Here is an 11,399-nt window from a genome sequence, read left to right on the forward strand (position 1 = left end):
CAAAAGGGCTATTTATGCAACAAACGAGACAGAAGTCAGTCAGTGCAAGCATTCTCATTTTTTTCTAGATTGCATTTCACGCTAATCACGTTGGAGAACAATCAAAATATCCGTGCAAATCAAAATATATGTGCAAAAATTTTTCCTCCAGTGAAAAAGATCTGTTAGTGTATCTTCACTGAAGACAGGAGAGGTACGACGGCCTAGTTCTTCAAGTTGAAGTGAATGAAGAAGGTTCTGATCTCTTTAGGTGAGACGGTCACGTTGAAACCTCCCTGCGCAATGGACGACCTCTTGACCCCTGGGAGGGACAGAAACAAAAAAACAAACACAGACAACTTATGTAACCGAGTTGAACTCTTCGGTATAAAATACGCCATGGCATCGCTGGCCAACGTCGGGGATCATGAGAGGTGTTCACGTGCGTTTTGTAAGTCAGAGGGTGTGTGAGGGGCAAGTGAGGGTAGCAGCACTGCTGACGAGAGACGCGGTGACGCCTGTCGCGCCCGTACGACTAAACACAAACACGAGTACTTGTGATAGCGTGCGAAGCTATTCTCCAGTTTCACACAAAAGTCACGTTCTCGTGACTCATATAGACTATGAACTCAACGTTGCAAACTCTTCCCTCAGGTCATGAACTTCTTCCCAAGTAGCGTGTGACCTGACCACAGCTCTCTCACCTCCCTCTTGCTTCTCTGGAGTCTCCCACTTCCACCTCCGCAGGTCTGCGACATCCCAGGTGCCCGTGAGAGAGCGCTCCTCCACCGCCCGCACGTCACCCATGCCCCGCAACACTTCCTGTCGACACAGGAAACGGACGTTCAGAAGCAACATTTTAAGTGACTTAGTAGCATTTAGCGCGTGATTAAAAACTTCCAACGGTCAGGTTTACTTTGAGGTCGATGGTGGCGGGCTTGGACAGAACCGGGTCTTCCCCTTCCTCGAACAGGTGCGTGATTCTTAGCAGGACCCGATTATAGTCCGGTTCTGAATGTGACTCTTTACCTGGACGCAAAAAACAGACCCTTTACAAAGATCTACTGATCTTCTACAGCCCAATGCAGCGCAGGGTGAATGTGACAGAGAATGACAGAAGTTTGGCTGGAGAAGCAAAACCTACAGACCAGCTGCTTAGCGTTAGTGGTTTGTGTGAGGTAGCATGCATTAGGGGTCTGTGTGATAGTTTATAGTGTGTGTATAGTGTGTGTGTGTGTGTGTGTCAGTGTCCCCCACCTGTGTCCAGGGTGTGGAGGTGCAGGGTGTGGTGGGAGCTGTAGGCCCAGCCGGGGACGCCCAGCGTCTGCAGGTGGAGGTTCTGGGGCAGGACCACAGGCAGCGGCGGAGAACGGGCTCTGGGCTTCTGCCTCCGGGTCTTCTCTGGAGAGGGAGGCGCGCCGCACCACATTTTACCGTTCACAAACGCAAAATTAGCAATTAATAACCAGGTCCAGTGGATGCCCCACTGTCACCGGCAGACCTCCCGGAGTCCGATAGTTACCCCTGTGTCTGCTGTGGATGTCATAGCATTTAGTTAACACACACACACACACACACACACACACACAGACACCAGCCCACTTCCGGCTTTAGGCCTGGGCCATAGCAAACACACACCAGTATTTGCCATGTCTCTCCTATGATGCTTTTTTAGCCTCTCTTACTCTGAAATGTAATTTAATGTAATGTATTGCTTTATAAATGTTCTTAGCCGGTAGACAAACATACTCCTGGAGCTTGCTTGATCGCCTTGTTGAGAGGGGTCAGGGAAGAATTTTTACAGCTCACTTATCTGGCCCCCGGGTGATTACTGTTTTTTTTGCTTCCCTCTGGAATATGTAGGGGTGGGTCGTATGCCCACCTCCCTTGTTCTCTGTAAAGCGCATTGTGTTGCCTGAAATGCGCTATACAAATAAAGCTTTGATTGATTGATTGATTGATTGAATTAGCAGCAATTAGTCGATTGTCCCCAGGTGCCTTGAACGGCACTTCAAATGAAATGTATCACGTAAAAACATCACTGCAGGAGATAGTTACTAGCATTCGTGAATGATTCAGTCTGTCCCTCAACACTTGTCTTCGCAGTCTTGCAATGTAGCGTTTCCCCTAACCGCAGGGGCCCCTAACCGCAGGGGCCCCTCGAGAGGAAATAAAGAGTCACTGACGTGGGTTGTCGATGGGCATGACCACCGGTCTGTGCTGCAGCAGGAGCGCCTCCCTGTGGCGGAGAGAGGAAGTGGCGCCCGGGGAGCCCAGGGACATCCACAGGACGGGCCGGACCACGGAGGAGTCGTTCAGGGTCAGGTTGTAACCCAGGTTCCACTCACGGTTGTTCCACAGGCGCCTGTGGAGCATCACCTGGGGTAACGACGAGGAGGTGAGTTGGAGTGTGTGTGTGTGTGTGTGTGTGAGTGTGTGTGAGAGAGAGAGAGAGAGAGACTGCATTTTTGTGTATACATGAGTGAGACTGCAACAGAGATAGAAGGGGTGTGTGTGTGTGTGTGTGTGTGTGTGTGTGTGTGTGTGTGTGTGTGTGTGTGTGTGTGTGTGTGAGAGAGAGAGAGAGAGAGAGACTGCATTTTTGTGTATACATGAGTGAGACTGCGACAGAGATAGAAGGGGTGTGTGTGTGTGTGTGTGTGTGTGTGTGTGAGAGAGAGAGAGAGAGAGAGAGAGAGAGACTGCATTTTTGTGTACCCATGGGTGAGACTGTGACAGAGAGAGGAGGTGTGTGTGTGTGTGTGTGTGTGTGTGTGTGTGTGTGTGTGTGTGTGTGTGTAGTAGACCATCTCACCTCCAGCTGTCCCTCTCCCTGACTGGACACACCATGGGCTCTGTCACTGATCAGCACCAGTCTACTAGACTCATCCTCAATGTAGGCTGTCCGTACCATAGGGTAGTAGTTCTGCAACGCACACACACACACACACACACACACACACACACACACACACATGCTTTTGAAGACAATTAAATCAATATCTACAGTATAAAATGCAGACATCCCTGACATTCTTACTCTGGCTACAGTGTTGTTGCTGAATGCCCTGTAGGGCCTCTTCATCATCTGGTAGCCGTTGTCATCGGTGAAGAGGGTCCTGTTGTTCCTCAGGCCGGTGCTGGTGCGGAGGACGGCCTCGGTGTTGACCAGCAGGGGGCCCAGCGAGTAGCTCTGCTCCAGCCGCTGGCACGGCAACCCGTTGCTCTGGAAACCCTCCGGTACCCTGGTGGTGATGGAGAAGGCCCAGTCCTCATCCTCCTCCTCTCTGCAGGGTCCAGACACATGAACGCAATGAGGTTGTGTGAGGGAGGAATGGACTGTACGTATGTGATATATATACACTGCTCAAAGAAATTAAGGGAACGCTAGTCATCAATTATCATCGCGGATCTCCATGAACAAAATAACCAAGTGGAAAATCTTTATTGATCACATCGTGCAATTCGCCGAGAACAAAATGACGGTCAATGGAAACCAAAATCATTAACCCATTGAGGGCTGGATGTGATTAAGTGTGAGTAAGTGTTCCCTTAATTCTTTTGAGCAGTATATATATATATACACTGTAAATACAGTATTTATACCCATCTACCTAACTATTGTGTAAATATATATATGTAAAGAGAGAGAGAGAGAGAGAGAGAGAGAGAGAGAGAGAGAGTGAGTAAGAAAGAGAGGAGAGGGGGGGGAAATAAAGAGAGTTAGAATTTAAACGAGGAAAGGAATCCAGACATGGAGGTAAGCAGAAAGATAGAGTGGCAATAACACAACAAGGGCACGGAGAAAAGAAACCACAAAAGCAACTCAACAAAAACAGAAGCCACGCCCCCCACCTGTAGAAGCGTTGTCTGATCTCAGAGACGATCGTCCCGGGGAAGATCTCCATGCCGACAGACTTGTAGGCCCGGACAGCGGAGCCGTTGGCCGTGAAGATGTAGTTGTCTGAGATGGGCCCCGCCTTCTCGTCCCCGTTGGCACGGTACTCCCAGAAGTCCTGGGTCATCCGCACTCGCCTCTTCGCATGGCTGTTGGGGGGTCACAGAAAGGTGACGGGGGTAGGGTCAAAGTTTGACGGTGACGTTTGGAGGTCACAGTTTGACAGAAACACAGTGTCTTGAAGATAATTTGTTGGTCAGTGTCTGAATTGCTCGATCTTTAGAGAATTTAGTTATGATTATTACGCTGATTAAAGGGGAACGCCGCTGTCATAACAAGTTTAGCTCAAATGTCGCTTTGTCCTCAATGAAACCGATCCGTACACACCAACATTTAACCGATCTGTGCAGTAGTAAGCTAGCTCCTTTTTCCTCTGTGCACGCACCCCCTTTAAAATGGAGGTCTATGGGCCTCTGCTAAAACTATGATAAACACAGAGGAAAAAGGAGTTATCTTACTGCTGCACAGATCGGTTAAATGTTGGTGTGTACGGATCGGTTTCATTGAGGACAAAGCGACATTTGAGCTAAACTTGCTACGACAGCGGCGTTCCCCTTTAAGTAAAGATTCTATATTATTACCGGTCAGTGATGCTGTGCAGTAAGTTGGTGTCCTGGTCAAACATGACCTTGTAGCATTCATTAAGAACAGGTAGAAGCCTCCTCCCCGTTTTAATCCAGTCTCTGATACGCCGTCTCTCGAACCTCACCCCTTTGGCCAGGTGGGTCAAGCCGCACTCGGGACCCGCTGAACACAGCTTCTCAGAGAACTTGATGAGGTATTTCCTGTGTTGGAGACCGCCCAGCTCCACCGCGATGAAGAGGTCATAGGTCGTGTTGGATTCTGCTGACCTTTGGATCTGTGGATGCGTTCAGGAGATTGGTTTTCTACCAAACGTTGCAGAAATGCTATGAGTTGAGCTGAGGGTGTAAAGGAAGAATCTTACTTGGTTTAGTTTAGATTTCAAAGAACACGCTGAGTGGTCGGTCAAGCTGATTTCATAATAAAGACAATAGTTTTATTTATACGAGTCTGCAGATTCGGACTCTAGCACAGGAAGTAAATCCGGGCTCGAGTGGTTCACTTGAGGACGAGGTAGATAGGTTATAACGTGAAAAAGGAAGTGACATAGTTTCAGGATGAAGAAGACAGGGAAGTGATGTCACACAGGAAGAATTTGTAGTTTTAACAGACTGATCTATGAGAATGAACTACAAAGTTAGAACAACAGTCAAGTAGGAAAACAAAACACTTTGGTGAGACTTGAATTTCATTTACAAGATTTTATGTGATTTCTAAACACATCATGGCTGACCGAGGGTCTCCCTATACTGAACGCAGCCCAGCAGTATACTAGTACACTATGAGGTGTGTGAAGGTTTGCTTGCACACCTACCTGTGCAGGAACCGGCTGTCCGTCGTCATCGAACACAGTCGCCGTGGCGAGGGTCACAGTGACGTTGACGAAGGTGGTGATGTTCCATGCGAGGGGGTTGTAGACGATGACATGCTGCACCAAATCCTGACGAGCGCCTGGAAATCCCATTTGATCCATCGGTCCGTTAAAATAATTCAGAGAGAGATCACAGACCTGGCAACAGTTTTCTACATTGTGCCAAAGCGCTGTTAAGAGTGCTAACCTTACCTCTTTGATGGAACTCTTGTCTGTAGAGGGTGCCAGGGTTATTGATGACACCAGGGGTGCCAGGCAACAGGAAGAGGGCAGCCTGGAGCTCCTCTATGCCCGTCATAGCCTGGGTCAGGTGCTGGACATACATGTCGGCCACCTTGGGTGACTCTGTGCCCGTGATGCCATCGTGGTGCTGGACCTGAGGGTAACACCCCCCCCGCCCAAAAAAAAAAAAGTCTTAATACAGAATAAAAGGTTTACATTTCCTTTTTGATGCTGTGTTGAATTGTAAAGCTTATTTTGTATCAACTCTTGACCAAGATAATAAAGATGACAAGCACCCAAGTACTCAGGATAAAGCCACAATATGTTTTCAATCGGGCACCTCAGAGACAGCCCAGCGGAGGGCCTTAAGCTTGTCCAGGGCCCAGTCTTTTGGGACGGGTCCGTCTGGGAAGCTGACACGGTACCGGGCGAAGAGAGTCTCCACCGCATGAAGCTTGGCGCTCGCCCGTCGCGCTACTCCCTTCAGAACGTTCCTGGAGGCGTAGAACCCCGTCCACGCTTGGAACGGTTCTGCAAACAGAAGAGTTCATCTTTAGAACCCTCAATGCAAATTTTCTTCAGCTTTCCTTTTGAATTTCAGCTCTGGAACATTGATATTTAGACACAGAACATTCTGGAAAACACCCACCTGTGGAGTAAGGCAGGAAGTCCTCACTCCCCCTCACCTCCCAGGTGAGATTTGATTGGTGGACGGCCTGGAAGTACTCGCTGAGAGTGGCGTACTGGACTGTCACTCCAAACTCCTTGCTGTTCTTGTTAATGTAGTCGACCAAGGGGTCCATGTTGGCAAATTGCACCGACGAGTTGTAGAACTGTTTGTCGCAGCCCTTTACAGAGAAACAGCAGGAACAAATGTACATGAACCGATAGGACATTTATAAAACACAAGGGGTAGTGAGACATAAGCCATGTTTCCATCCACTTGTCAATCGAATTGTGTGAGGGTCGCTAAAAATATGAATGCGAATAAAGCCGGTGAACGTGCGTTTCCATCTAGAGCTTTAAATCGGATAAAGCATTTATCACAAAAGACTTTTATCGAAACAAGAGAAAATCCGATGAGATCGACGGTACAAACCTTTTGTCGATTTTCATGACTTTTAATTGAATTTTACTGTTTCCATAAGGCCTTTTTAATTCGACATAACTTAATTCGTATAAAACGTGTGGATGGAAACATGGCTAGAGACAGTTATGCAGACTCACCCACGGCCAGAGCACATGGTTCGTCCTGAACCAGGCTGCTCGTTGCTGAATGTTCTTTACCATCGTCTGAGCATAGGGGCGCAGCGTCTCTTCGGTGACCGGCAGGCTCATATTGGGGTAGACGCCATCTTTAGGGGGGTCCGGGAACAAGGCCACACCATTCCAGTAGAACCCAGAACTGAGGACAACAACACCTTTTTTTTTTCTACCTTTATTTAACCAGGGAAGTCCTGCTAAGATTATGATCTCATATCAATATTGTACCGAAAAGCCAATTTCCATCTAGTCCTCTAGCTTGCCAATTTGAGCTGAGCTGAACAGCAATTTCATAGATATTGGAGGATAAAGAGATATCAACTAAGAATGCCGGGTGAACGTGGAATGCTGTTTGGGTGGGAGAAGGGATACCTGTTGGAGAAAGGGATATGAGAGGGAGTGCAGTAGCTGAACTGGTCCATGGTGTGTGTGAATATCTCCTGTCGCTCTCTTAACGACGGCGAACCTCTCCACACAAACTGTAACTTCTACTCGCGCGCACGCACGCACACGCGCACACACACACACACACACACACAATGCAAGAGTATGGCCTGACTGGGCTGGGTATCGAGTCGCATTTCAATAATCGATTCGATTCTGATTCACAAGGTTCAGAATCGATTATCACGATTCAATTCGATTCGATTCAATATCGATTCGGCTAGTGTTACTAAAACCTGTTTTTTTTTTAGCTGTAACCTTAATTACATGACTGCCAAGTTATGCAACATATCAATACTAGGGCTGGGTATCGATACTGATTTCCAAAAATGAATGAATGAATGAATCATTGAATTAATTAATTAACTATTCATTCCTTCATTTATTCATTAATTCATTAAATAAAAGATCGATTTTGGGATTCATGAATCGAGTCAGAGTCGATGAATTGATTTTTTAAACCCAGCCCTACTAGGCAGTGGGTGAGGCCTGAGGTGCGAGCCGTACCTTGTTCCTCTGCATGTCGTCTTTCAGATCGTAGTCGATGCGTGAGATCAGGTGGCCGTCGAAGCCCGCCAGGGCGAAGAGGACAGGCGTGGCGGCGGACGCTCCGAACGGGTCCACGTGCCACGAGAAACGGGGACGGACCCCGAATGTCTCGTACAGGAAGCCATGGCCCTCTGGAACGACGACGGCGCGTGTGTCAAGTGTATGAGTGAGTGAGTGAGTGAGTGAGTGAGTGAGTGAGTGAGTGAGTGAGTGAGTGAGTGAGTGAGTGAGTGTATGAGTGAGTGTACGAGTGAGTGAGTGAGTGAGTGAGTGTACGAGTGAGTGAGTGAGTGAGTGAGTGAGTGTACGAGTGAGTGAGTGAGTGAGTGAGTGTACGAGTGAGTGAGTGAGTGAGTGAGTGAGTGAGTGAGTGAGTGAGTGAGTGAGTGAGTGAGTGAGTGAGTGAGTGAGTGAGTGTGAGTGAGTGAGTGAGTGAGTGAGCGAAAGAAGTGTTTTAGGCCACTTTACCTGTCAGTTGCAGAATGTCATCGTCTAAATCTGTGACGGCTTCATCGTGCATCACTTGGCCACCGATTACAAACTCCAGTCGACCCTCCTTTAGCAGCTGTCGCACCTATAGGGTGAAAGGGGAATTGATCAAACCAATAGGAGTCTCCATAACTAATCTAGATTGAGCTCAGGGAGTTCACACATAGAGGAAGATAAAACTACTTGTTTCTTGTTCTTGTCCGTGGCCACAGAATCCCACCACAGGCGAAAGAACTCCTGCTCCACCGCGATAAACCTGCGATGTTTGACCCGAGACAGTTCCTCTGTCACGCTCGAGTAGACGTTCGCTGCATAGGCGTGCATGCTCTCCTGTTGAATAGGACACGTCAATGTGCTACCCACTACTGTGCACTACTTGACAATACAGCAATAACAACATCAGGCACCTAGAATCAGAATCAGTTTTATTTGCTAGGTACTTTTAGGAGTTTGAGTAGATGAAGACAACATTAGGTGCAAGATCTAGACGGAACAGTGCAAAGACAGTAGGTCTACTGTGATCATGATACAAGCATGATTGACTGTAGTATATTTGTATACTGTATTATACTGTATTACATCAATACATTTGTATTACTCTCATGTAGTAATCATTTTATTAAGAATAATGAATACACTTCACTTTAGGTGGAACTGTGTTAACTTAAGGAGTTTAACAGGTGAGTTACAACAGATGTCCCGTCTCTGAGTCAGCATTCCTTTGTCCCGTCTCTGAGTCAGCGTGACCTAAAGGTCACCTCTAGAGTGAGTAGCCTAAAGGTCACCTCTAGAGTGAGTAGCCTAAAGGTCGTAAGAGAAACTTTAGTACAGTATTCGCCTAAAGATTCGACCCTGTGTAGGCATGCTCAATAAAGTGATGATTCGAAGTTTTTGGCCTCCTTGGAGTTCTGTTCCACAAGAAGATTGTGCATTTGAAATACACTGCATTGACAACATAGACAGCTGAGTTGGACAACACACCTGGATTGTGTACACCCATCCCACATCCATGTGACTGTGAGGAATCACAAACGTTTGAATTGGCTTCGGTTCATCTTTTACAGCCTGCGAGAACGTGGAACACAGACACAGAGCTAAAATGTCCCAAAGCCTCATTTCTACTTCACAATAAGGAGTTATAAAGCTGTGCGACCACTTCTGAACTAGTTAGGAAGCTAGATAGTTACTTCCTTATTATTGTTGTGCTGCAGCATGTGACAGTCACATGTCCACGTAAGTACGGAGTCTCAGAGAGATCAAACTTGTGAGACGCTGCTTACCCCGGAAGATATTCAGACCATTCTGTGTGTTTCACCGTTTGGAGGTTAATACGTTATCTTAATTCATCCATGGTTAATACATAACGAACATGTCCAAAAACGGAAGAATAGCGTTGATATTTGGAGGCTTCATTACGGCCGTGGCCGCTGCATTTTATCCTATATTTTTCCATCCACTCACGCACTCAGCTGACTACAGTAAGTTTGCTTTCTTCAGTAGCCTAACCTGTGTTATTAAGTTCAATACGCACCCATTCACTTTCAGGTAAACAACTCTTTTTAATACAGTTACCATCTGATCTGTCTGTAATTTGTGAGCACAAGGTATAGTGCTGTAGGTACATTATATCCATTTGAGTTTCAACAGGCCTAATTAAGTTACTGTAAATGTAGCTGCTAGGTACACACTGTAGGTGACATGCCATGTGTAGCCGTGTGTGTATTAAGATTTGATTGATTGATTGATTGATTGATTGATTGAAGATCTCAGAGGCATTTTGAAGACATTTTATCCATTGTGTTGGACGTGGTCTCTGTAGACATGATGATTTATGAAGATACTTTTGATAATATTACACGTCGTATAAAACATCGCACATACATCACATTGCACTCTGCACACACCCACGCACTGTATACTCTCACCACACTCCATTCTGTGTTGTATTTTGCATTTTTACTTTCTTTTGCTGATATATTGTATTTTGTATTTACACAACCCTGCCCTGTCGTCTCCATCAGTGTTATGCAACATTGACCTAAACAAATTCCTTGTATGTGTAAACTACCATGGCAATCAACTGATCTGAATCTGACTCTTATGTCTCCCAGAGCAAGTCCAGAGGGATAATCGAGCAGGAATCAATCAAGCTGATATACAACCAGTAGGTAAGAAGAAGTGTTTGCTTCAGCTGACTGCCGAGTTGGAATATTTAATTGTATTCTTGTAACAACAGTACTTCCTTTATTACATTAGGTGTGAAGGTCTGGTCTGATCCCTACAAGCCCACAGGAAAGTGAAGATATTCCTGATGAAAAAAGTTCCACTGAAGATTATGCTGAATCCCATATAGTGTGTGTGTGTGTGTGTGTGTGTGTGTGTGTGTGTGTGTGTGTGTGTGTGTGGTGGTGGGGGTTATGAGTAGTATATGTATAGTAGTAGTATATGTGAGTGAGTGCTTGAATTAGACTACCAATTGGTTGTACTTGTTGGATGCTTACTTTATCCTATGAATAAAGTGTCAAGCCCTATGGACTAAGGGTGGTCTCTATGATGTGTGTGTGCACATGGTTATAACCACGTAAAGCACCTGCTTCTAGAGAAATCTGTTGTGAAGTGCAGCTTCTTTTATATCCACATGGTGGCGCTCTTTTCACACGAGTTTCAAGATCCGTTTAATTTCCATGTACAGTATATGGTTGGTTTACACTTACTAGGCATTTGACTAATGGCCTAATACTAATAATTGACTAATACACTGATGAAGACGACATAGGACAGTGTGCAGGACAGGAGATGCCAGGGTCTCATGTATAAACCAGGATCTCATGTATAAATTAATTATACTCTTTTACAAATACCCAAACATCCATTCGTCAAGCATATTGCCAGAAAGTGTATCCAATATTTGGTTGGGTGTTAAAAAGCAGAAAACTGTATTCAGTAACACTTCAGTGAGTAATAAAATCATTTGTAATCTGTAATCTGTATACTTAAGTGCAGACCGAGTGACAAAGAGTCAATGGTGCAATAAATGGTCCC

At 46.1% G+C, this 11,399-nt stretch overlaps 2 protein-coding genes across 3 annotated transcripts in view; one reads left to right on the forward strand and one right to left on the reverse strand.

Moving 5' to 3' along the window:
* The window catches only part of man2b2 (mannosidase, alpha, class 2B, member 2), a gene marked incomplete at its 5' end in the record, with an annotated part of 10,123 nt that extends 552 nt beyond the window's left edge, over nucleotides 1-9,571 (reverse strand). Inside the window, 21 exon segments of the mRNA XM_084461165.1 lie at nucleotides 1-301; nucleotides 684-801; nucleotides 896-1,008; nucleotides 1,237-1,380; nucleotides 2,166-2,358; nucleotides 2,795-2,905; nucleotides 3,020-3,266; nucleotides 3,835-4,026; nucleotides 4,519-4,796; nucleotides 5,334-5,450; nucleotides 5,583-5,610; nucleotides 5,612-5,766; nucleotides 5,953-6,143; nucleotides 6,262-6,460; nucleotides 6,840-7,017; nucleotides 7,248-7,363; nucleotides 7,827-7,999; nucleotides 8,337-8,442; nucleotides 8,541-8,687; nucleotides 9,339-9,422; nucleotides 9,545-9,571. The exon segment at nucleotides 1-301 is cut by the window's left edge and continues 552 nt beyond it. Coding sequence (XP_084317291.1) covers nucleotides 204-301; nucleotides 684-801; nucleotides 896-1,008; nucleotides 1,237-1,380; nucleotides 2,166-2,358; nucleotides 2,795-2,905; nucleotides 3,020-3,266; nucleotides 3,835-4,026; nucleotides 4,519-4,796; nucleotides 5,334-5,450; nucleotides 5,583-5,610; nucleotides 5,612-5,766; nucleotides 5,953-6,143; nucleotides 6,262-6,460; nucleotides 6,840-7,017; nucleotides 7,248-7,363; nucleotides 7,827-7,999; nucleotides 8,337-8,442; nucleotides 8,541-8,687; nucleotides 9,339-9,422; nucleotides 9,545-9,571 — 3,015 coding nt within the window. The 3' untranslated portion in view covers nucleotides 1-203.
* Nucleotides 9,572-9,653: 82 nt separating this feature from the next.
* Nucleotides 9,654-10,886, forward strand: smim20 (small integral membrane protein 20). Of its 2 annotated transcripts, XR_014631166.1 has the most exons (4): nucleotides 9,654-9,835; nucleotides 10,469-10,525; nucleotides 10,614-10,717; nucleotides 10,783-10,886. XR_014631166.1 is itself a non-coding variant. In XM_084461229.1 (3 exons), exons 1-3 carry the CDS (start codon nucleotides 9,727-9,729, stop codon nucleotides 10,655-10,657), a joined length of 210 nt encoding a protein of 69 aa, XP_084317355.1. In that variant the 5' UTR covers nucleotides 9,654-9,726; the 3' UTR covers nucleotides 10,658-10,747. The 2 variants fall into 2 exon arrangements, 1 of the variants encoding a protein (XP_084317355.1); XM_084461229.1 differs by lacking the exon at nucleotides 10,783-10,886 and having other exon boundaries at nucleotides 10,614-10,747.
* Nucleotides 10,887-11,399: the final 513 nt, after the last annotated feature.

This window comes from Borostomias antarcticus (genome assembly GCF_949987555.1).
Source record: "Borostomias antarcticus genome assembly, chromosome: 37".
Lineage (NCBI taxonomy): Eukaryota > Metazoa > Chordata > Actinopteri > Stomiiformes > Stomiidae > Borostomias > Borostomias antarcticus.

Coding starts and splice junctions, on each gene's coding strand:
- smim20 (XM_084461229.1), top strand. CDS start 9,727: ATGTCCAAAAACGGAAGAATAGCGTTGATATTTGGAGGCTTCATTACG. Junction 9,836..10,468: donor CACGCACTCAGCTGACTACA/GTAAGTTTGCTT, acceptor TATGTCTCCCAG/AGCAAGTCCAGAGGGATAAT. Junction 10,526..10,613: donor AGCTGATATACAACCAGTAG/GTAAGAAGAAGT, acceptor TTATTACATTAG/GTGTGAAGGTCTGGTCTGAT.